At 36.3% G+C, this 26,240-nt stretch overlaps 1 protein-coding gene across 10 annotated transcripts in view; it reads right to left on the bottom strand.

The window, feature by feature from the left end:
- ablim2 (actin binding LIM protein family, member 2) overlaps window positions 1-26,240 on the bottom strand; it is a 73,988-nt gene that overhangs the window by 39,044 nt on the left and 8,704 nt on the right. For 9 of the 10 annotated variants that reach the window (XM_056255537.1, XM_056255542.1, XM_056255544.1 and 6 more), the window contains exons 1-6: window positions 23,863-23,905; window positions 15,306-15,461; window positions 3,161-3,344; window positions 656-768; window positions 379-505; window positions 54-147 (exon numbers count right to left, since the gene is read on the bottom strand). In XM_056255537.1, the coding sequence (XP_056111512.1) occupies window positions 54-147; window positions 379-505; window positions 656-768; window positions 3,161-3,344; window positions 15,306-15,461; window positions 23,863-23,878 (690 nt within the window). In that variant the 5' untranslated portion in view covers window positions 23,879-23,905. Of the gene's footprint in view, window positions 1-53; window positions 148-378; window positions 506-655; window positions 769-3,160; window positions 3,345-15,305; window positions 15,462-23,862; window positions 23,906-26,240 lie in introns of those variants that run through there. The other variant, XM_056255539.1, reaches the window with a different exon arrangement.

Genomic DNA, 26,240 nt, shown 5'->3' with positions numbered 1-26,240 from the left:
AGGAATCCATTCATTAAACGATCACTGCCAAATAGTAAAGATTTTCTTCAAACCTCAAGTACTTTTCCAGTGATGTATTTCTTGCAGGTTTCACACTGGATGCCGAACATGGCGTGGTAGTCTACCTCACAATACGGGATCCCGTCCCTACAGAACATCAACACACATTACAGTAGATGTAATTCACTTGAACTCGAAGATGGTGACAAGTCTCTGTTTGCTCTCTGGCCTTGAGAAATCCCACACTGTTCTTTCATATTAGAGTACATCAATAACGTTGAGTCATTCCAGTGGGTTCACATTACTACGATTGATAAAACACACACAAGCACCCATCTACACATTCGCACACACATGGACAGGAATAGTGGGACTAACTTGCTGATATATTCGGCATTAAGCACTTTATTGCACACTTTGCACTTGAAGCAGCCAAGGTGCCAGTGCTTGTCCAACGCCACCAGAGACTGCTCATTTTTAAACTCCTTTCCACAGCCACAACAATCTGCAGAGAAAGCGAGACAAAAGTGTAGTGTAGTACTAATGAAACACCAGAGAGGGCTGTCATTGCAGACATTTAGGAAATGAATGGGTAAGAGAGTGCATGTTACATATAATGGAAACAGATAGCGATGCAAAAACACAGAGAACTTACTGTACACGGCCTGTGGGGGTGCCGTGCTGTTGACTGGCACAGGCTGAGTGCATTTCTCACAAATGCACTCCTTCCCATTAAACGTCACGCGGTCCCCAGCAGGAAACGGCTGCCTGCCAGAAATACACACACACAAACAGTCACCTCGTCATTTACCAAGGTTATAAAGTCACTTACATATGAGGATGAATTTGAAAATAGTTTTTAGTAAACCATTTTAAGTTAGGTTCAGATGTAGGGGCACTACAATATAAATGTGAAAAAACGCACAACAGGGTGACAAAGCGAAACATTTCAGCATATTAGCAGTTTGCAAAAATTGTGAGAAATTGTCATTCATTTAATGACAAATGACAAAAAAAAAATATTTTATAAAAAAAAGACAATTTCTAAGAAGTTTTGTTTTTCAATCAACGAAAAGCAATGGGGACAGACGTTGTCGAGCTCTACAAGTTACAAAAAAGCCGCATAAAAGAAAGCAAAAAGACACATGTACATTTCAAGTCCGCTAAACCTGAACCAGTCACTGTTTTAATAAAAAAAAAACTTCCACTTCTCAGTAGCAATAACAGGCCTACTGTAACTTATTTGTACAGTTTCATATTCAAACTGCCACATCACAGCCAGTTATTACACACGTGACAAACATTATGGTGTCAGACCTGCTGCAACAGGTCTCTGCATGAAATAAAAGAGATTTCAGAACTGTGGGGAGGGTTTTTAGAGAAAAATTATTAAAATTTCAGACTGTTCTTCACTCAAAATAATTATTCGGAAGACTTAGAAGTATACAATGTCACATATAAAGCTACATACTTTTGGACTACATTTATGGTGCTTTTTTGTCATTTTTGGAGATTGACAGCACAATCAGTTTGATTGTACACTTTTAAACAACTATAATTTAATAATTTAAAATAAGTATAATAACTATAATATTGAATAACTACAGTATAAACTATTCAAATACATTGTGTAGCTAAAACTTTACTGAATTAAGTAAGAATATTAAAACCAGAAAGATCAATTTAAGATCAGATTTTTTAATGAATAGCTACTGTAGCATTAGCATATTTGTACTAAGAAAACTAGCAAAGATCCCTGCCCTAGCATGCACACATTAACAAGCTTAATAGTAATAGTCTAAGCATTATTATTTACAGTGTATGAAAATAAACATCTTAAATATTCAACCCAACATCTTATTTGGGTTTCACAAGCTTTATGTTTGTGCTACAATGAATAGGGCAGGAATAAGACCTCTTGGTTGAGTGAAGCAGGCCTTCATAAGAGAGGCTTGATGGCACAGGTTCAATCATATCTGGCTGGTAGTTCAGTTTGAAAGCTGATGATATCACGGTATGTTGATCATCATCTCTCTTGCTCTCATCACCCAATGGAAGAGTGAATGTTTGAATCCTATTAACACACCATTGCCTGATTTTAAATTTAAACCTGATGTGCTAGCCAATGTTATGCCAAACTCTTAGTGATGGATGTTGATTGGCTGTTTTTCTTCGTATAACAATGAATACTCTGTTCCTGTGGTTGTTGGCTCAATTTACTTTGTAAAAAAAAAGAAGCCATCATTCAAAAGAAAGAGCTACTTTGCAGACCTCTGTTCACACCTACTATCTTGCCATTAAAGTTATAATAATAGCAGTAACAATAATTTCTAACTGGCAAACATAGAAACACTATGTGTTGGAATAGGCTGTATAAAGTCATCCAGCGTAACTACAAATAGAGATATTTACAAGGTGATTTAAGATCTAGTCGCACCCAAGATATGAATTGGGTACGCCGTGTCCACAGAAACATGGGTATCGCTATGGAAATGTAGGAGGGACTCTTCCTGAGCAACATGTCACATGCACATACACAACATCCATTCAGAGACTGAGGGACACCCTACACCACTCTGGAAATAAGTGGCCTGGGAGCGGAGCATACACTTCATATTCTTACTGATGGGTGACCTTTCCTACCCGTCCCTCAGTAACAAGACTGCCCACTTATAAAATTAACTCATACACACGATCAGTGGCAGAACCTTTAGAAATGATATAGTTATAATTTGATATATGATATAGTTAAGCAATATCGAGGGCTGTTTTGTTCCCGATTAGCACGAGTGCAAATGTGGTACTGATTTTATACAACAGTTCAATAAGCTAATATTGTGTTATATTTTAGACACAATATTGCCTCTTTTTGCTCAATGTTGCCAACGAAACAGGTGAACCAATGGTTCAATGGCCCTTTCATAAAGATAGACATTTACTTCATTCCAGAATGATTCAGCTGTTTGCAATAAATTGAATGAATGAATGACTTACTGGCTGCAAGATTATATATACACATACATACATGCATTTGATATTGAATAAGCTTTGTGAATAACATTTTGAAGTCTGGTTATTGATGCCTTACCTTACCCAAATTGTTAAATGTACCAATAGTGATGTTTGCTAGTGTTTGCTAGTGAATGCATGCGAGTCTTACTTGCAGACGGCACAGACAAAGCAGCGTGGATGGTATGTCTTGCCCAGGGCGGACACAACTTCCCCTTCAATGAACTCTTCACAACTGAAGCAGCGGGTGCCATAGAGTCGCTGATAATCCAGAGTGCAGATATACTCGCCTTGTCGCACAAAAAACCCTCCTTGAGCCAAGTCACATCCACAAACTGCAGAAAGAGAGAGAGACAATACAGTTAGAGCTACAGAGGGCTAAACGTTAATGATAACATAAATTGCCCAAAATTTTTCATTCAATCAAGTCAAATGAATATGTGAAAAACCTGAACCCTGTTGGTGTACTGTTTCTCATAGCCACTTGCAAGTTGAATCAAGTTTTTAAACTGGAATGTATTCTAATAAACTAATATCTAATATTCAATATTGACAAGGAAAAATGAAACCATTAAATACGGTAATTATCTAAAAAATATTTATGATTATTGAATAGACTAAATTTCATCGGCTCAGTTATTTTTAATATTTATCTTTTTAAATAGAGAATAGTATTCAATAGCATATGGTAATGAAAATAGTATTAAGAATCATTATATTTCACTGATATTACATCAACTATTGAAATTGTAGCATTATGACAACACTAGTTGTCAATAAAAATCCATAATGACAACTCAAATCACACATTTGGGTGTGTCTATTTGTTTATGTGAGTGAAGTAATTGTTGTGTGTCTAATCAGTATCAGCACACCATGACATCATCAAGTCACATGACTGGGCAGGTGCATGAGTGCACAGGACAAAACAAAATGAAACGCAACCTTTCCCTAATTTTTCCCTCTCCCTCATTGACTCTCTCCATCTCTCTTTCCTTTTCTCACAGTCCTTTTTCCACTAAAACAGGAACCACATCAGGAACACAATACACACAGACACGCTCCGATGACATCATTCTCAGGGCCGATCCATTTTCCACCTCCTCTGAGGTAAATGATAACTGTGGAATTTCCTTCTCTCCCATGGCTTTTCTTTCTGTCTGTCCAGAGCGGAGATGTCTCATTGTGAATAATCAAAAGAAATGTACCTCTTTCTTCAGACCTTGTATTTGACTGCTATTGTAATTTTAATGGTAAAGGACAGTAAAAATGCCACGGTAAAAACCTACTAATTGGTTAATAGTAAGTTTCCTTAGTATATATGCTGAAAAAGTAACACATTTACGGGGACATGTAACACTTGATGTTTTTTTTGTTTTTTTTATAATTTTGTTTCCTATTTTTCTATCAGTCATGTACATTAGGGTTATATGTTACATCTTACAGTATGTTGTTAAATTAACATTTATTGTATCATTATAATGCAGTACAAATTCAAAATCAAATCTGGACTATGCTATCCATATTCTTAATGTTTGTCAGCAATTGCCTCATTTTTGTCTGTGTATTTTTGAGGAATAACAGGGGAAACACTGAGACCAAGTTTAATATGAAAAGAGCAATTTCTGAGCAGTAAAGCTGCTACATTTCCAGTAATATATAGTATGCATCCTATTCTCTCTGAGCATCTAACAGTCCTCGGCTTGCCTCTGTAAGATCCCATTTTATATGACCTCACTTGGTTATTACATAAGAGCTTAACAGTGTTAGCACTCAGAAAACAGACCATCCCTCTTGCTCTCTTTCACACACACACAAATGCGTACACATATGTACTAATTTGTGTGTTAGCACAACACAATGCATGCTAATGTTCCGCTCGTAGTAAAAATCCAAACAATAACATAGGAATGTTGGTCAGGAAATAGCAGGCATATTTTCCGCATCTGCTCAGGAGTGATTGGTTGGTATCCGTGATATGGAAGGTTAACTACCGGTAGGTTATAAGCATATCGGGTGTGACAATGTGTGAATTCTGTTCCAAACATTTAAAACTTCCTCCAAAAAGCACAAACGGTCTCAAAGATAACCTGTAAGGCAAGATGGCAGCACACACCCAGGACAAGACTGAAAACAGCATTGAACTTCTTATTTCATCAAGCAAAATAGATATTCCAATAGAAGCCATGGCTGCTTTATTTAAATGAATTTGACGAATAATAGACATGCAAAAAACAATTATTGATTCAAATATCCTAGTCAGTTTCATAAGATACTTCAAACCAGATTTTTGCTGGGAAATTTGAACTTTTTGTTGCCAGAGACCCCCAAATATGGTGAATATTTTCTTTGTATTGAGTTGAGAGTGGATTCTCTTTTTTGAATAAATGTATAATTAAAAAATGGTTTCTGACTAATACGGCTAAATAGTTGTGATTGATCCCGTTTTTAGACAGCAGAATGAAATGGTAATAGGCCTACAATCCCATTTAATAAATGTGTTTAATTATTGCATTAAACATTTAATTAATATCTTAATACTATAACTTTGACAGCCTTAAAATACATTTAGTATAATCTTTGGGTTTTTTTTCTTTCTGTGGACTCCCAAGCATTCCATTGCAGTCCTCGGGGGTCCATGGACCCCAGTTCAAAAACCTCTGCTCTAAGCACACTTTTGCCAATAAACTACTGAAGTATGTAACCCAAACCGTGCAGTGATAAGAAGTCCTCAACATTGGGCAGGGTATGTCTTTCACCCTGCCAGTATATTTAGCTCAGCTGCAGACAGAAAACAACACCTGAATAAGAGAAGCAAAGGAATGTCTGCAAGCAACACTGCTTTCATGAACAAACACATGCCACAGTCCTTGCTGATCTGAAAGTGTGCAAGTTATAATGCTAGTTATAGCAGCAAACACAAGAACAATTCCTGGAACATCCCTCCCTGAGGTTAAGTGCTCCAGATGGATACCCCATCAGCACTTTGGGAATAAATACTTTGGGTGCTTAAGCTCCTATGAATATCTGCTGTATGATGACTGAAAAGCTGGACGATTATAGATACTGGAAGTAAGATTTTGGCTTACAAAAAAGCAGATACATTAGACAACATGAAATAAAAATGAAATGAACTTGGAAACTTCAGTATATTGATGTTGGACTTGAAATCAAATCCCTGGATGGAAATTCTCAACATCTGACTCTCTGAAATCTAAACTTTGCAATGCAAGAAGAGCAAGTAAACAAGATAATAAAACGGGTTACACTGAGGGCAAAAGCAATTCCTTTGCACAGATTTCCTACCTGAGACACTGAAAACCTAAGATAGACACAACAATCTGGAAAACAATCGGTGAAAGAGTTAAAGCTATCGGTGGAACTGCAAGTGTAAATCTCTTTCCTCAAGGCCAAGGAATTGCGAAAGCAAGCACCAGTGACATGTAATTGGCAGGACTCACATCAACAGAGGGAAGCGTTTTATTCCTGAAGGGTAATATAATCCCTCTACACACCGTCTAAGCCAGTACTAGCTAGCTCCAGTGTTCCAACTGGATTCTCTGGCAATCTAAAATGGCGCTGGATCGCATGCTTTTAGGGAGTTGGCTGTCTGGAGAGGGTCTGCTGTTCCTCTACATGAGGGGGGTTACATTTTCACAGCCTAAAATCAGACTTTCAACAATGATCTAGCAGACAGGCTACTGATGTCACACCTGCCTTTAAATTGTATTTTTTTTTTTTTTTTTTACAAAAGTTGAATATTGTGTACTCTGTAGGCATTCCATAAGTTCATATAAGCCACTTTTTCACCATCGGGCCAAACCGCTCTCAAACTGTTGCTTTACCGTTTCATTATTATTAACTTGTGTTACTTTGCTCAAAGGCAACACACAAGTGACCATCTCTGAGTGTTTGTAATCGTGCCGTGCCGAGCCAAGCTGAAGTGGAAATATAACTGGAACCATTCTTAGGACCGATCGGCCCGACACTAGAGAAGTATTTTGGAAAACTCCTCAACATCTCATCATGGAGCCGGAATTTTAATATCCCAAAGTTCTATTATCTATTATCTAGCCAAAAACCACCCACTCACAGACAGGAAGAGACCATCTGAACAAAAAGTCAACCAACCAATCACAGTTTGTTTTTATATGCCACAATAAATAAATATGAAGTAATAAATTATTACTGATCAATAAATAAATAAAATACATAAATTACAGACATCACAAACAACCTGTATCAAATCTGTTTGTGGACATGTTAAAAAATAAATTGCTCAAACAAAACATTACACATTAGCACACCTTTAAAAACTACTTATTATGGAAATAACATAACTTTAAAGAATATACTTGATTGCAAACTGAATACAATGTTTTCAGACAATTGCGTGTTAGTAAACTTATAATTAAATGAAAGTGTATACATATATTACATTTATATTATGCAATTACTTGAACCTAAGAGTGCTTTTTAACCCAATTAAGTAGGACTTCAATTCATCTTTATATGTAATTGCATGTGTAAACCAAAAAACTAAAATATGAAAAAAAATATTGGTTACTCTATTTTAATGTGTCCCTGTTACATTGTAATTATAAATTTAAGTACTGAGTAATAGTAATTAACTACATGTCCTTACTATAGGGTTAGGGTTTGGTTTAGGGTTAGTTGCATGTAATTATGCCTAATTTATAGTCATTACTACAGTAAATGCATGTAACATGTAAAAAGGACACATTAAAATAAAGTGTTACCAAAATATTGCTGTCATTTTATTGAAACTTGTATGTCATGTATTTAAATATATTTGTAATTATTACACATTTGTAACGATGAAGTTCCAATTTAGTACATTTAAAATATATTAACTTGTGGGTAGCTTTGAGGTTAAGACTACCTCATCATAAACACAGTATTACAATATTGCATCCGGCAGATGATGCAGAAAACAACACTGTTAGGTATCAACACCTTTGAAGAACAGTTCATCAATTTTGTCATCCATTCATTTTGGCCGAGCATCACAAGCTCTAGCTGCGACATTCACCTTGAGAGTCCTGAGCGTTCACTGCACTACAGTACAGAGTGTTCTGTTCTAACTGCTGCTGAGTGTCTCTAATTACCTGCAATCACACACTAATTTGATCGATAACTAACACATGAGTGCAAATTAGTGTGCACCAGTATAATGCAGGAAACATGAACGTGTAACTACCTGACTAATACCTGAGAATAGAATATAAAAGAAAACACATCTCTGAACAAGCACACAGACAAATCCAAACCCCTGTCCATGAAAGGCCTGGGCTACTAGCCAAACAGAACTAGTGTACTGAATAAATACTTGCACAACAGTATTAAAAAAAACAAAAAAAAACCTTAAACATAAAGAGAGTCAGGTTGACCACTCTTCCAATAGAGCAAAGTGAAATGTTTTTAATTAAGATCGATTACGGTTATCTTTTTCTTGTATTTTTTATGACAATTAAACATCAAGGAATTACATCAATTGAATTACTTCAATCCTAAATGAAGTGTTTTATGTCAAATAGAGATAGAATAAATGTGTTGTTTTATTGTTGTGTAATGTTGTAAAATAGCACATTTTCCATATTCCAAATTACTATAAAAACAGTCACATTGTTTTAAAAGTCATACCGGGTATTATCTTTTAATCTGCGGTCTTGTGTGTGTGTGAAGGGTGTATAACAACTACATAATTGGGTTAGAGGTATTAGTGCTGTTGTGATACGTAAAATGTGCACTATAGATCAGCTGCATGCTTTGAAAAGAGATTGCAACAGAAACAAAATACCCACACCATTTGTCTGATGTGAAATTACATAACATGGATTGGATTTAAATTACTGGAATGACCTATAATGTTGGATAACAATACTGTAATACCAAGATTTTTTTTAATGTTTTTGTAAAAAGTCTTTTACTCACAGTGGCTAATTTTATAGTAGAAGGTTTAAAAGAACAGCTTTTATTTGAAATAGATTTTTTTGCAACAAAAAATGTGGAGGTTTCCAACACTATTTAAATCCGTGGCCTGGTGGCCATATCTTTACTGATTTTACATTCCATCAATAAGAGCAGAGTGTGAAGGTTGAATTAGCAGAGCAATAGCACAGCTAATATTGCAATCCACACAACATAATGGAAGACATATCAGAGTTCAAAACAGAACAAATTGTTGGTGTACAACTCTCTGGTTTCATCTGCGACCAGGACAGCAAGTATTTGTGTATCGAGAGCCACCCAGGGTAATGTCGGCATACCTCCACGTTGTACGAACCTCATCCAACAGGAGTAATTTCTGACGCAAGAAGAATCTGTCTGAAAGGGATGTCCAGGTACTAACCCAGATTGTATCCCAAAAAAAAACATAAAACCACAGCTGCCCAACTCATTGCAGAATTAAATGCAAACCTCGACTCACTGTTTCCACCAAATCTGTTTGTCGTGGGCTCCACAGTTAATATTCATAGTTGGGATGCTATAGCTAAAGCTTTGGTCACTCATGCCAATGCCAAATGTCGGCTTCAACAGTACAAATCTTGGACCCGGGACAATGTGAAACATGTATTGTTCTCTGATGAGTCCACCTTCACTGTCTTTCCCACAACCGTGTGGGTTACGGTGTGGAAAAGCCCCAAAGAGGCTTAACACCCGGACTGTTGTGTGCCCAATGAAAAGCATGGGGCTGGATCAGTGATGGTTTGGGCTGGAATATTATGGCATTCCTTGCTTGAAGGGCAAGTCACTGCCAAGTACCACCAAACCAATTTGGAGGACCATGTGCGCCCATTGGTTCAAACATTGTACCCTGAAGGTGGGGCCGTGTATCAGCATGGTAATGCACAAATACACACAGCAAGACTTGTGAAAGAATGGTTTGATGAACATGTAAGTGACCTGTGAAGTCACCAGATCTAAATATTTTTGAGCCATTTTTGGGTATTGGAGGAGCGAGCCAGGAATCGTTTTCCTCCATCAGCATCACACAGTGACCTGGCCACTGTTCTGGAAGAGGAATGGCTCAAAATCCCTCCGGCCACTGTGAAGGACTTGTATCTGTCATTCCCAAGACTAACTGATGCTGTATTGGCTACAAAAGGAGGCCCTACACCATACTAATAAATTATTGTGGTCTAAAACCAGGTTTTCAGGTTCATTGTCCAACCCCTGTAATATTACATTAACAATAAACATCAAAAGTTTACACAATACCGTGTTCTTAAATAAAAATACAACTTAGGACATTCTAAAATATAAATCCAAAATAGGGGCATAAAATCCAAATCGGGAAATATCATTCTTAAGTTTTTAGATAAATCTAACAATCAATACTATACACTAACCCAAATCCAACATTAACCCTCAAGGAAATCTTTGTGCATTATTTGATTTATTTATCTGTTTTTTTCTTCAATTGAGGACATCACCAAATGAGTTTTTTTAAGATTTAGATCCTTGCTGGGGACAACTCTGACTAGAGTACAGCTAAGTAAAGTCCCAAACATCCCACACAACCAGAGCCCAAGATGTGATTCATTAAAAGTGTGCTACTGTGCAAGCAGTTTTATTTATAGATGATCCAGCATTTGTAACAAATGTAAAAAAAAAAAAAGAAAAAACATTATTCAGTTGCATCCTGCCTTTATTTTCTAGAGATATTTAATGATATTTGAGTGTTTGAGTAGAAAAATTGAGCAAATATTCATTATGCAGATGCATCCTGCCTATCTATTTTAGAGATACTCAATGATATTTGAATCATTCTCAGCTGATCATAATCCAATATGACAGATGGGATTACAGTACGTGTTCACACCAAATCCAATGAAAATGTCAGATAATGGGGAAATCCATATTTCGATCACAACACCCATGGTCTCAATGCACCATTGTTGAGCTATTAGTGATAGATTATGAACAAAAAGACTCAATTTCCCTGATGAGCGCTTCTAAAGGGGGAACTAAATAAAAAGTGTGTCATTTATTAATTCTGTTGAATCCTTCTGGATCTGAAGAGTTGTTATATAAGGTCAGTTGCGGTGGGAAACAGCTTGAAACAAGAATCTTGACATAGCCTTGAGCACACAAACACATTGTGCTCTGTCCTTGAGAAGGAAACAATTTAATTTTGTGTATTAAATCAGTCTGGCATGATTTAATTTAGCTGTGAAATATGTACTTGGAGGTTTCAACTAAAACAGCAATGACATGAAAACTAAACAAAACAAATCAAAACCCAGGTAAATACAGATTCAAGATAAAACAAAAGTTATATTATGCCAGCCAGTGTGTGATATGAATTCTACTGTACTTAGAAAACTACATTATAATCAATATATTTTTTAATTACACAGCCAGTACCATGTGACCATGCCCATGTATACTAGTATGAATACGTATAGGCCTACAGTATGTGAAAGCATATCACTTGCCAAGTACACGCTTATAAATATATGAGGCTCTTCATGTTTCAGATGTTGAACTCTGGTGCTGTCAGGATAGAGCAAAGAGAAGCAACACTGTCTGCCTCGATAAAAAAAAAAGAAGAAGAAAAAGGAAACTTTTAGGTTCGGTAAATTACAGATTTTCTAAGAATTCAAATCAAATAATTTCAACACTTTCCCCAGATGAGGTATCAGGATTCAAGACTTTACTGTGATGTGTGTGTGCATGTGGATAGTTGGCACGTGTGTATCTGTGTGTTGATAATAAAAAAAATCACTAGGGTGTTCATGCAAACAAAAGGCAGCTGTATTAGGGTGTTTTCAGTAGGGTGTAGGTCTCACACACACACAACAACATATATTTTAAGAGGTCTTAAAAAATACTGTTATGTGATATGCACTGCTTTATTACTATTCAGTGTAAGCATGTTTTGAACAGATTTCTCTCTCCAGTTACATGCAAAATTCAAAATTATATTTACATAAAAATGATACACTAAAGGGTAGTTTATGTCCATAATGCTATCTATTAAAAATACGTTTCTTATCTATTCAAGCCTGCTGAGAAAGGCTGCATGGACTATATGCATTTTTATGCAGTATATGCATATTCTGATTAAATAACATATTTGAATGTTTGAGCTCACATGTTTGGAACGAGTGTTGGGCGTGCTCAGTCCAGCCTTTATGGAGCAATGAAATCCCCACTGTGCAGAATAGCATTATCATGTTGTCATGGTGTGCATGAAACAAATACAGGCAGTTTTATGATAACTGAATTCCCCCACATGTCTCTGTCCCTCTCCAGACCTCCATATGAAGGCTCCAAAACATCTTAGAATGACGCAATGTCATCTGGTTTGTCTGATGTTTTACATAACAAATGAGTTGAAGTTGGTGTGTGACAGCAAACTGAGTGCTGGAATGACACACATTAAAACACACTTCCTGTAAAAACAACACCCACCCATATAACCAGTGTTCCTAGAATGACTCCTATAATACATTATACAAATGATGATGCATTGTACTTGTAATGGTAAGTTAAAGAAAAAATGTATGGCTAAGAATGTAAGTGCAAACTTTAAATTACAATTAAAGACTTGGCCATTGATGCCTATAAATACTGACATTCCTTGCTGATCAGGTTCCATCAATACGCTTATTATGGGATATTGCAGGCGGAGTAAACAGGAAAGATGCATATACTTTTTCTGACGCTGTTCACATGAGGATCACGACTAGGGGTGGAACGGTACACAGAAGTCACGGTTCGGTTCATACCTCAGTTCAGACATCACGGTTCGGTACGTGTTCGGTACAATGGAGGGAAAAGCTAAACAAAAACGCAGAAGGCAAATTTTTTTTTATTGTGCATGTCTCAGGCTGTACCACCTAGTGTATTACTACATTTGAGTAATTCATGTAATTAATGTAATTAATTATAATAATGTTATTGTTATTAATTCATAATAAATTAATTCGCTATATTTCAGATCAATATATTTGTTTTCCTTAAAATTTTAAATTAACACTAACTTTATTCTCATTTGAATTATAAATAATTTATTTCTGTATAAAATAATACTACCATTAAAAACACATTTGATTTTCTTTTTTAATCAATGTAGAATGTGTAACTTAAAAATAAACAGATTAGTGCTCTGTTTGAGGACAAGAAATGAAAACCAATGCAATATGATGAATGTCCAAAAGATGGCACCCAAAGACTGTTTTTTAAATGGGTTGGATAAATAGATAAGATAACAGCTGTCATGACTCATGAATGTTTTGCTGGTCAAATGGAAAATATATATAGTTCTGATTTTTTCCCCTCCCGTTTAGCTACAATTCAGATCTATAATTCTGAAGTGAAATAAAGTAGCGCTGTAATAATTTTTTTTTCATGAATTAACAAGAGAAAGAGAGAGAGTGTGCGCACGCGCAAGTGAGTAACCTAATATTGAAGCTTGTTGGTTTAATTAATTGTAACTGACTTGGAAACCGAAGTTTTCCCAAACTTGCGATCTTAGAGAGGCCGGCGGGTCCTCTAACTCTTGTGGGTCGCCACCACTCGCCATACTTGTCCTTAGTGCTGCCATCTCTGACTCACTCACTGGACAGTCAACTTGACAAAAAACTGCACATGCGTAAAGCGGGGCTACAGATTATGTGTCCCTAAAGAACCCGCGTATCTAACAGTAGTTCCGCATTACATTAATTTGCACGCGAGTTTTATTTATTTTTATACCGTGTATTCACTGTGTAAATTCATGCACTGAACCGTGACGCCCATACCGTTTCGGTTCAATAGGAATACATGTACCGTTCCACCCCTAATCACGACGCATGCGTGTGATGCTAACGCAGGAGACAGCCAATACTGAGCCGGCATTCTGACATATAACCCGGAAGCGCTGCACTGTGTTTACAACGTGAACAGCATCAGAGACTGACACAGAAGAGAAGAAATTGTTGAATAAAGTCGTTATTTTTTGGGGGGGTTTGCGCACAAAAAGTATTCTCGTCGCTTCATAATATTAAGGTTGAACCACTGTAGTCACATGGACTATTTTAAGGATGTCTTTACTACCTTTCTGGGCCTTAAAAGTACAGGGTCAGAAAGCTCTCGGATTTCATCAAAAATATCTTCATTTGTGTTCTGAAGATGAATGAAGGTCTTACGGGTTTGGAACAGCATGATGGTGAGTAATTAATGACAGAAATTTCCTTTTGGGTGAACTAACCCTTTAAGCATAAAAAACTGTTTTTAACATTGATAATAATAACAATAAAGGTTTCTTGTGCACTAATCAGCATATTAGAATAATTTCTAAAGGATTATGTGAAGTAATGATGCTGGAAATTCTGCTTTGTCGTCACAGGACATTTTTAATTTATTAAAATAGAAAACAATTATTAATGTATTAAAAATAAATGCAGCCTTGGTGAGCATAATAGACTTCTTTCAAAAACTTTTTTTTTTAGGTACATACAGTACATGCACACATATCCAAGGAAAGATGATGTCTTCATTTTGGACCCTGGTTCATATGAAATAAGGACACATTGACCTTTCAGAGAATACAAACTTAAATACACACACACACCTACAAAATTAGGGAGATCTGCATATGACTACTTACTTCTATGCTGTGTTTTAAAAAAACTTAAAAATGACAGTTATTTAAAAGACAAAGAGTAATGGGTAAGAGGCCATAGAAAAAATTAGAGCATCAACTGTAATTTGACTAATAGCGTGTAGTAACTGAACTGACTGTCGCTCTGAGGTAAGAATAAATGTGTTAAACTTTATTAAGAAGCTCACATTGTCTGAACCCTGAGGTCACCTAGCAACCACTGTCTGTGTTCACAACATCATCAAGCTGAAAACAGCCGGTGCTGGGAGAAATTGTCTTGCGCATACATAAGCACACATGCAAACACACATGCACTGACAGACAAACCACAGTCATCCATGTGTTTGGCTTAATTTTAGCTATTTTTGATGAAATCAGATTCCAAACAGATGAAACATAGTCACCTAAATAAACTTCCTCTCTACTCTATGGTTCTGGTACACCGCTGTCAGAACAACAGTATATGCCCCACCCTTCCCGTTCATGGAGAATGATTGAGTTTGTTGCAGTGCTGCACAATAAAATACCTGTTATGTTTTCATCACATTTGTTTTGTGTTCAGGTTCTATCACATGTACATTCAAAGTCCCTTTCAAGGGATAAAAGCCCTTATGTAACTGTCTGAAAATTGTCACACAATAACAGAATATAAGAATGGAGTGGGTTGTGACTGATGTGTTACCTTTGCAAACAAAGCACTTGATGTGGAAGTGATTATTTTGCACCCGGAGCACCTCGCCTTTGCAGGGTTTGCCACAGTTTTGACACGGGACGGGGCCGCTCTGCCGCTGTCCCTTCTGCTGCTCCAGGGGACTGTGGACAGCCTGCTGGTGAAACGCTGTGGAGACACAATGAGAAAAAGAGACAGGTTTAATTTCAATATCCCCACATACAGCACCAACTGACAGGTATAGAAAAGTTTAAGAATTAGTCAACAACCCATACTGATCTAACCTGACCGTATTAATCTGAATACTGGGGAAAACATGTCCCTTAAATGTCTAGGGTGGATATTAGTAAAACTAACAGATATAGTAAGAGTTGTATGCTAGTAAACTATTCCAAATTCAGATAATTGACTAAATTTAAGTTGAAATAGGTGGAAATTTTAAAGGGGTCATGACATGACATCAAACTTGCCTTCACTACATAGAAGAAGTCTACTATTAAAACATCCTGAAAGTTTCATAGCTTAAAAAAATCCTTCTCATTATAAACAAAGCATTTTTTTAATCATGCTCTAAAATTGGCTCGTTTTGATATTGCAGGACCGGTGACGTCACACGGGCAAATACATTTGAATATGACTGCCTAAAGAGCAAGACATCAACAAATAGTTATACATCATCACACCATAGGCCACACCCACTGGAGTTCAGTCGCTTAACGGCTGTCATTTGCCTACACTGGATGTGAGAGTCACGTAGTGTCACGTCAAAAGCAAATAGAACCCATTATTATAATCAGTAACACTGTCTACAATGGATACAGATGCGCATTCAGTTTCTGAGATGCTCCACGCATTTGAGTCTGTCGACAGCAGGACAAATGGAAAAGGAAAAGAAAGTTCGCTTTGACGCGTCCAGTTTAAACAGCTCGTTTGCGTCTCTGTACAGACTTTAGAAGATCCCAGTGTCGGAAACAAGTGGATGGTTTATTTTAATGTCGCCCCGGATCGCGTCAGAGGATTATATATTTGTTCGGAGCATTTTGTTTTGTCACGAAGGCACAGTGTAATGGAGAGTTCACAAAGAAACATTTGTTAAAAGCTAAAGCAGCCAAATGTCTTGGATCTGACAGCAGCTGAATCACAAACCATTAGTAAATTACTTCATAATGCTTTGTCTGTAAATGACTGTTTTAAATGGATAATGTTTTCAAAATACTTACTCGCGTGCAATAGCGAGTGGGCCTTGTTACTGTTTCCTATGCAATGACGTTAGACAATCATAACAGTGGCCATTTACTGATAAGCTTTAAAGGAGCCATCTTTAAAAACGGATCATTTCAGACAGAGGGTCAGAATGAATTTTGAAAATAATATTTGTTTCCATATATATTTATTTTGTTCAAAAAACATTATTAACATTATAAGTAAACCTCAAGCAACATGTATTAAAATAAAAATCTATCTCAAGACCCCTTTAAGTTCAGTTGCTGCCTTAAATTAAGTATAAACAACTTGGTTTACACTCTAAAAAAAGATGGTTCTTTAAAGGTTCTTTACAAGTAGTAACGGTTCTATTTAGAACTGTATCGCCCTGAAGAACCCTTTATATGCTGAAATGGTTCTTTTTGTTGTAGTTTAGGGTTCTTTACTCCCGTCTTTTTGTTTTTCAAATCTGTAACTGTCAAAGCCTCCTCATTACTGATTTTCTGGAGCTCAGATACAACTACAGTTACTACACAGACTGTCAACATACTCTCAACAGGTAAATGATTTCTTTCTTAAAATATCTATCAATTATAACTTTACATTTTTGAACTGGTTTCCTACCAATAATGCCTTTTTCTCTTTTTAGTTTAACTGAACATGTAAGTGGAGCAGCTCTGTTCAGTTAAGGATCTCTTCTCCACAAAGTAAGTAACAGAGATATGGAATTTATGATCCATTTTTTTATTATTATTATTACTTTATGCCTAAACATACCCAGTCACAAAAAAATTAAGTGGAAGTGTAAAAGAAGGAGCAACGACAGTGAAGGATGAGTACCAGGCCTGGACTATTTATGTTATGTTATGTTATGTTTTGTTTTTATATGTGGCGGCAGTCGTCCGTTGTAGGTGAGGGGCTGCCGCCTTTACTTTTGTTTTGTATTTGTTTGTTTTATGATTATTAAAGTGTGTTACACGTTTGCCGGTTACCGCCTCCTCCTTCCCACAACAACATACTTTGCTACATTAATGTATTCAGCTAACTTCTGTTGTTAGAGCACTGTCAATTTTTGCAACAATCTGCCGTGTCAATAAAAAATAAATGTACCTAATTGACACAACATGCTGTTTTTTAATGTAAAATCCAAATAGAGGCAACAAGATATTGTAAGACCAGGCAGATAGAAAAAACATATTAATAAATAATATATAGAAATAATACTAATACTAGTAGTATTAATAATATGAAGATACTATACTAATTTCAATGAAAATAAATATTGTTGAAAAGGTTATTTATACCACCATTAAGGTCCTATAGCACTTTCAAAGCATGGTTCTTTATTACAAGCCGAATAACCCTAATTCGGTACTGTTTAGAACCATTTTTCTTAAGAGTATACAAGTAATTAACACTCAGCTTTAAAAATAGAGTTGAATCTCATATAACTGATAAGGATGAGTTTGCGGTATGGATGACACCAGTGCTCTGCTCTCCTTTGTGAATTTTTAAGCTGTCGTTTGAGCCTGTTTGGCACCCAATCTTCACACCTACTCCATTACAAAGGTGTGTAAACTTAAACAAACACTTTATAATAGTCCAAGACACAGCCAGAGAAAGACCTTCAACCTCTTTTTTTAAAAGGGCGTGGAGCAAAACTGGTTCTGTTGGACATTCTGAAGTAGGATTTTCAAAACAGGTGTTCACTTTGTAAAGTCTACTATAAGGGATAAAATAGCTATAGAGAAATGTGTTATTGCGTGTTCTCAAAGGCGAGAACCTGTATTTGTCCATTATTCATTGAGAAGTTTCGTTTTGAGAAGAGCTGCAGGTTTCAGTTCGCTCACTTAGACTGGCTGGGCCTTTGACACTAATTAGATAAAAGTACTTTGGGATGAAACTACAGCAGTTATTGTATGTGTGTGTTTGACTGCATTTGTCATGTCATGGGGAAAGACAAGCCATGTGCCAAGTCTGTGTGACTTGCCATTGGCAACCAATTTTACAATGTGACGTATTTCAGAGAAAAGAAATCAGAGTACAGTAGGACTTTCATCCATTTCATTCATCACAGAAATTTGTTGGATAATAGAAAGTGGGCACTAAACTCTTTTGTAAAACTTTTTTTGGGGACTTTTTTTAAAACAATGCCTAAAAATCTATTTAGCTGTTGGTTAACATTATCCAATAGCCTGCATGGCCTATAACATCAGCAGAAAGGGGTAAGTTATTACATAGGTGAGTGAGACATTCCTCAAAACTCTCTAAATAAGTCAGATGAAGTCCTCTGAACCGGCCAGGTTAATTTAAGATTTAGTATTAATCATTTAGATTGGCTGACGACAGAGCAGAAACAGGCTGGTTAATGTGTAAATTCCTTTCACTTGTACCAATCATCTTCCAGTTGGCACAGCATTTCAATAATACTTGGCGCAAATACGCTCTGTGAACCTCCACTACATCAACATTTATAGATCCAAAGAGAGACTCTTGTGCTGCTGAACCTCAGAAACAGCATTCTGGAAATGTTTAAAGACCCCTTTAAAGCTAAAGCTATTTCCTGCTCTCACAGATCAGGTAGAGTTGTTAAATAACAGTGGGAATTTACGATAATCCAACACAACGACAACTATGCAAACTCACTTTTAGCAAGCTGATGGTATATGGTAATGATTTATACATGAATTAATAATTTGAGATTACAGTCAAATGAACACTGACAGTGTTTTCATAAACAGTTCTACAGGTGTTTAGCAGAAGAAGGTATGTTTTCAATAAAGAAAAGCAAGCATGAAGGCCCATAAACCATAAAGAGGTCAGTGCATTTAATGAATGCCAGGTTCATTCCAGCTACTACAGGAAAAACAGAGACCCATGAAGACAGGAATGACAAACTTGATTCTCGACTAGAGTAAAATTAAGAATGGTTTTCGTTAATTGAAGTAAAACTTAAATATAATAAAATATAAATATTAGATGAAAAACTTGAAATGAAAATTAGAAATGTTGCTTGGACAATTAAGTGAAATAAGTTTAAGCTGAAGTACTAAAAGTACTAAAATTACTCAAATTAAAACTGAAATAAAAATGATTAAAGCTAAATTTAAACAAAATTACTAAAAAAAAACATCAACTAAAATAAAAATGAAAACTGAAAATATAAAAACAAAGCTAATTCATAATATTCATTAATACTAGTTGTAAAATAATACTAAAATAACGCTAGGTAAAGCAACAATTTCACACTTTTTTAAAGGGAGTTAAATGTTATGGCAACAAACAGCCAATCAAAAACATCAGCCTATCATATTTATCTCTTGCACTGCAGCATAACACGCGTTATAAAAGACCTTCATTCTTCAAATATCAAACTGTGCATGTAGAAGCTGTTTCCAATGTCATGAGAAGAGGTTCACATTTTCTGCATCACCTTCACCTCATTCACTCCCACTGAAATGTACAGATTCATGAAATCATTAATACGGTCTCAAAGGTTACCTCATTAAACATTAAAGAGCTTTACCTCCCAGAACATGGTGTGTTTAATTTCAGCACCTGAGGGAAATAAGTTAAACATTTTGAACAGTGACTGAAAACACGAATGATGAAGAGATTGTCAACCAGTCAATTATCTTGAAGAATGTTTTTGTTTTGGTCCAAACAATCGACTTTCATTGTATGTTCACCAAAAAAAAAAAAACACTCAGACATTTTTCGAAATACTTTCTTCTTTGTTCTACAGAATAAAGAATGGGTGCACTATTACTATAGTTTTCAAGTGACGACATCTGTCAAGTGTGAAAAGCCCATATACTGTATGTGTATAAAGAGGATCGTAGTGCCAGCCAGGACAAGACTTCAATAAACTAGCAAACCACATCACAATAAAAGAGAGAAAAACAGTGAATGAATCTTATAGGCCCGCCTAACCACATCTTCTCTGATAAGAATTCGATAAGTCAGGGTGGATCACTATCCATTTCTCATGAAGTACAGTACAAAAACAATCAGAGTTTTCTGAGTCTCAAGATTACTTTCAACCTGAGCCAAAGATCTGTGGTTAAAGGAATACAGGCAAGAACCCGTACTGCAGTAGTAGGATCCCTATCACTATCACACCCCGCTCTTCCGTTGTGCACATCATATATCATCAAAACCTCTGGAAGCACAACCAGCTAAAGGTCAGCGTACGGGAGGAGTTTGCTCTACGTGTCCCTAAACACACACACACACACACCATACTTTCACAGACTTGCTCTTTTACACACAGAGAGAGAGAGAGTGTCATCCATCTTTAAACAGGTTCTCCATAAATAGAGCATCTACTCAACCCGTGGGGATTCCATCATGACCTGCTACATTCTGCTCGAGGTCCATAAGCATGGCTGACATGTCTGTGTGTTTGAAGGGCTCGGATTTCCACCGCAGAATCCCTCTGCCACTCACCTAGCCAAAAATCACTCATCGTTTGCCTTATTTTGCAAATGCAATTGTGGCTTTTGGGGTTAGATTGTACAATAGAAAGCTTTTGAATGCTAGAATTAATATTGCACATATACCAGTATACGTCTATAGTTATATAAGATCTCCATTCTTCAAAGATCAAACTGTGCATGTCGAAGCTGTTTCCTATAAGTCTTGAGAGGAGGATCACATTTTCTGCATCACCTTCATCTCATTCACTCCCAGTGAAGTGTACAGGTTCATGAAATCAAATTACGTCACATCTTGACCTCAATATGATGTAATGGTCAAAGATTGATTTTGGTGATTCTTAAATCATCAAAATGTAATGAGTCTAAAATGTCAAAAGGTTATAGGCTGTGCACGTATCCAGACAGCAAGAAAGATATATATACAGAGAGAAAAATGAGACAAGAAATAAAGAGATAGTTAAAGTAAAGAATAGATAGTTAAAGATGACAGCAAAGGTCATCTAAATGTAAAAGTAGGGAAAATGAGCAAGCACAAAATAAATACCTAACAACACTGATATATACATGCATACCTAATAAAAATATTGTACAAAACAACAAATGTCATAAAATGAATTCCATAGACAAGTACTGTACATCACTATGCAGCTATACTCACTTTATTTAAGTTCTTTAACAATTGTCAGACAATTGAGTAAAAACATGTAGCTCGCTGTGCACTGGTGAGGAAAAATCCAATGAAATTAAAAGAATTTGAAGAAGTCCCAGGAAATATTTCAAGAGATACTTAAATCTACAATAAACTTAAATCACTAGTTCATTCACAAGGCTTGCAGCTGTCTGTCTGTGTGTGTGTGTGTGTGTGTGTGTGTGTGTGTGTGTGTGTGTGTGTGTGTGTGTGTGTGTGTGTGTGTGTGTGTGTGTGTGTGTGTGTGTGTGTGTGTGTGTGTGTGTGTGTGTGTGTGAGGATGATCCTCCAACATGGCAGGATGATTAAAGGATTTTAAAGCAAATCACACGCTTGTAAGTATGGAGTGCCCATTTTAACCCAACCAGAGTTAACTCCATTTTAGCAGCTTTCTGCCTGGGAGGACTACAACAGAAACCACAGTAATGGATTTTAAGCACTTAATCTAAGTCTTACTATTGAAAAAAAAAATTAAGATAAACATCCAAGACTCAATTCCACAGATTATATTTGTGCACTTATGTTTATTGATCTCCCAATTTCGCAAGGACACATGAAACAAAAGTACCTCTGAGGCACCATTAAATGTAGCAAGAATCAAACTTTAGAAATCCAATTGAAATCTGCAAAGAAAACAACTACCTGTCATATTTAATTTCTCCATCTTTCTTCCAGATCTGTTTAGTGAAGAGGCCGAGCAGAGGAAGAGAGTTTGTTTACTGTCACCACAGTGAGTCAGCACAGCACTACAGGTATATCTGCAGCTGCTGAGACTCTTCCAACAGTTATATCATGACTTCGATGTGTTCGCCCTTGTGAAAGTGACAGACCCAGGAGTTAAGAGTAGTTGCTTTGTAATCTCAAAGTGCCCAGTGCCATACTGCATTTTTGTCCCTGTGATGGCCACACACATACATCCTTTCACATGTTGCAAATAGTTATAGACTGATATACTGACCTGGCATTGAATTAAACATTATTTGGCCATTTTAGATTATCGGCTTAAACGGATATGTGTACCTGCTTCTCAGTTACAAAGTCAGCCTCGTCACTGAATAATGCACAATTCCTTATTTCAACGTTTTGTGAATATTCAAAAATAGCAAATGTTTAAAAATATATAGTATTACATAATTAATATTAGCCTACTAATCACATACTGTATTCATTGGAAATCAATCAGACATCAGTCACCAACTTTCTACAGATATCTGACTACATAATTAACGGTCTTAACTCCTATCCAAATAAAATGCATCGATTTTTGCACACAGACAATTTTAATGAACTCATTCAAAATCAATGAACTGCCTGCTTTCTTATTCAGACATCATTGTAGTGTCTAAACATGACAATAAAATAAAACCTGGCTTTTAGACATGCAAACTTCTAATAACAATCAAGTGCTCTTTAATTGCCACTCAGAAAATAACTATGTGTCAACAGAGCATGTCAGTATGTCTTTCCCCTCCCCTATACTCTCTCTCTCTCTCTCTCTCTCTCTCTCTCTCTCTCTCTCTCTCTCTCTCTCTCTCTCTCTCTCTCTCTCTCTCTCTCTCTCTCTCTCTCTCTCTCTCTCTCTCTCTCTCTCACACACACACACACACACACACAAGCAAAAACATCTCTAGACTGCTGTCCAAGGAGGACAGATTGCATCTGAGCTCTTGGAGTGCAACAGCATGTACTTCTGCCAAATTACATGCATATTCTCTAAGTGGGCTGTTGCTGTTGTTGTTTTAATAGATAACCCTCTAAATAAAATTTTTTGCAAAAAAATGTACAAAAAAAATTAAGTTAGCAAAAAGAGGTTGCAAAAAATAAAATATCTAGGCTATATATATTTTTTCAGAGCCTCAATCTCTCTCTCTCTCTCTCTCTCTCTCTCTCTCTCTCTCTCTCTCTCTCTCTCTATATATATATATATATATATATATATATATATAACCATGTACATTGATTACCATTTGCTACCTGTCACAAAATGCATTATGAAATCTCAGCTGTTTCACCGAATGAAAAAAATCCTGAAAATGTCAATTAAAATTCAACGTCATAGGCTAATGATGATGAACAGACTGAATATCATAATATTAGAATATGCTATTATTCTTCGACATTTCTACAATTAAGTCGACATATAGCATCAATGACACGGGTTCCCATTGACAAAGAGGAACAACCCCCATCGGAAATAAAAACATGTATGACCAGAGCGTCAAAGCGCAACATAGCCTACCTTTTTCTTCAGGCATCGTCTCGCGTAATCACGTCTATTCTGTCTATTCTAGTCTAGTCTATTCTAAATATCCGACAGTATTTCAGTGCAGCACAGCGGTGTGGTTCATGTTAATGCTGAGCTCTTCTCACGTCGCGAGCACCGGAGAAATGCGCTTCACACACAGTGCGCGACACTACAGGAATGAACGCAGGTCATATGATTCCCGCCTCAGCGCCTGACAGGACAGCGCACACACTCGAGCTATTGAAGCAATCCATTATAAATAGAAGCTTCTCGGTCAAAAACATGACACCCCTTCCCAAATATCTGAGGGCGTTCACCGTATGTTCTCTGTGTGAGGTACGCATGGACTAGGCTATCATCCCAGTTGGGAAAACAGTATGAAACAACCTGATAACAACATGAGATAGGCTACTCAACTCAACTTTTATTAAGCATTTTCAAAACCATGCATGAGAATGGACCAAAGTACAGTGTGTGTGTGTGTGTGTGTGTGTGTGTGACGTGTGTGTATTTATGTAGCCTGTGTGTGCACTATGCATAGCTATAAGTTTACATATTTATATAGGCCTAATATATTTAGTCAGCGACTGAACTTGTGGTGACAACAACCTACAGTGATGAGTTCAATGCACTTTTCTACCAAATACGAATAAAGAAAACGAAGAGTAAAGAAAATAAAGAATATGGAATATGTTTAAACTATGAAAACTATCTTCAAATACATATTAATATAAATGACAAGTTATTGTGACAAGTTACATGGACGGACACAAAGATAGGCTATTGTAAATAATAATAATGACGAATATTTTTTTTTACAATGTCCCAAATACACATGAAAGTGGCAAACAATAGCCTATCAAAATGAACAACTGCATCCACTGGCATTTGATGTTTACAGCCTTTGCTATCCCACAATGCCACATACCTGACTCAGTCAGAATCCTTATTTTGTGACTTTTATTACTACCTATCTTTACAAACAAGATCATATCTTATTATTATAGCCTATAGTCGTGTTGAATCCGCTTTTCATTGGAAAAGGACTGGATTGTGATGGATTAGATGCCTGTAACAACAGTTATGATATCTGAGATCATCAGTGCTCCATCAGCAAGACCACACTTGAATGTATTGCTCTAATGAAAGTTCTGAAATATGAACAGAGTCATGACAGGCATTTATAAACCGCAGAACTTTTCACACACCCGGTCCGTTTAATTAACGAATTTATGAGGTCAAAGGGGCGCAAATCTTTTCCAGTTCAGAAGAGCCCTCACTCACACTCCAGATCTGTCTCTATACACAGTTCACTCTTTGATGTCTAATCACGAAGCATGAGTCAATGTCATACTGCTATCTCACTCTCTCACATGTCCTCTATAAGTCTTGAATAATGATCAGGCTTGTGAACGGCCTGCTAGCACCTGTCAGGGGGTTTTGCAAAAAAGGCAGGGCCATTTCAATTTCCAGCGCTTTCTCACATCAGTGCATACTTCACTATAGAATTGAGTGCAAAATATTTTTCTCCTTTCCATGGACATTACAAAGTTGAAGAGTCACACTAAATCGAAGACCAAACAAGTAATTAATTATGGTTATTTATTTTTACTGTGCCAGTTTGCTGCAATTTGGCTTCAGTTTCTGTAATCACTATTAAAAATGCTTGTTTAGACACTGCTGAAAATCTGGGCTGGCAATCCATGGAAAAAAATAATAAAAGAGCCATTGTTCTAAGGTGAAAGATGGGAAAAGAAAAAAAAGGCGCGAGAGAGAGCCAGCCAAGCTCCTTCAAAAAAAAAAACACATTACATAATTTCCTTTGAATGATTTTCAAAAATAGAGAACATGTGCCTGACAACTGCTCATTTTTCTGTCCATCGAAATGATTTATTTTTAAAGTTTTGACACGCCGTGGGCATTTTATTCACGTAGTGGCATTCTTTCACAATTATGCTTGCAAACATTATTGGATATTTTCAGGCTATTCATCAACTGGATCAATAGCGACAGCAGGATAGTCAGAGGTGGAAGAGTTGCCAACCGCCAAAACCTCTTAAGTTGCTGAGGATGCCCAACTAAATCTACAGACCTCTTCTGGATATATTTACGTAAACAGAATTTTTTTTTAAAGTATCATCAGAAGTTTTTCTCAAGTTGCTCCCAACACCATATTATTATGCTGACTAATTTAGATCTATAACAAAGACAGAAAACAAAAACACAACACACTAAAAATAAAATAAAATAATAAAAATGTACAGTATACCTAATTTCTATAGAGCAATTTTATAGAGGAATTAAACTATTTAAAATAATAAAGAAAAACAATTATTAAAATTTAAATATATATATATATATATATATATATA

Source organism: Rhinichthys klamathensis, unplaced genomic scaffold (genome assembly GCF_029890125.1).
Source record: "Rhinichthys klamathensis goyatoka isolate OS25496 unplaced genomic scaffold, OSU_Roscu_1.1 h1tg000121l_1, whole genome shotgun sequence".
NCBI classification, from domain to species: Eukaryota; Metazoa; Chordata; class Actinopteri; order Cypriniformes; family Leuciscidae; genus Rhinichthys; species Rhinichthys klamathensis.
The sequence above is the reverse complement of the archived record's forward strand: the minus strand, read 5'-3'. Positions and strand labels throughout refer to the sequence as shown.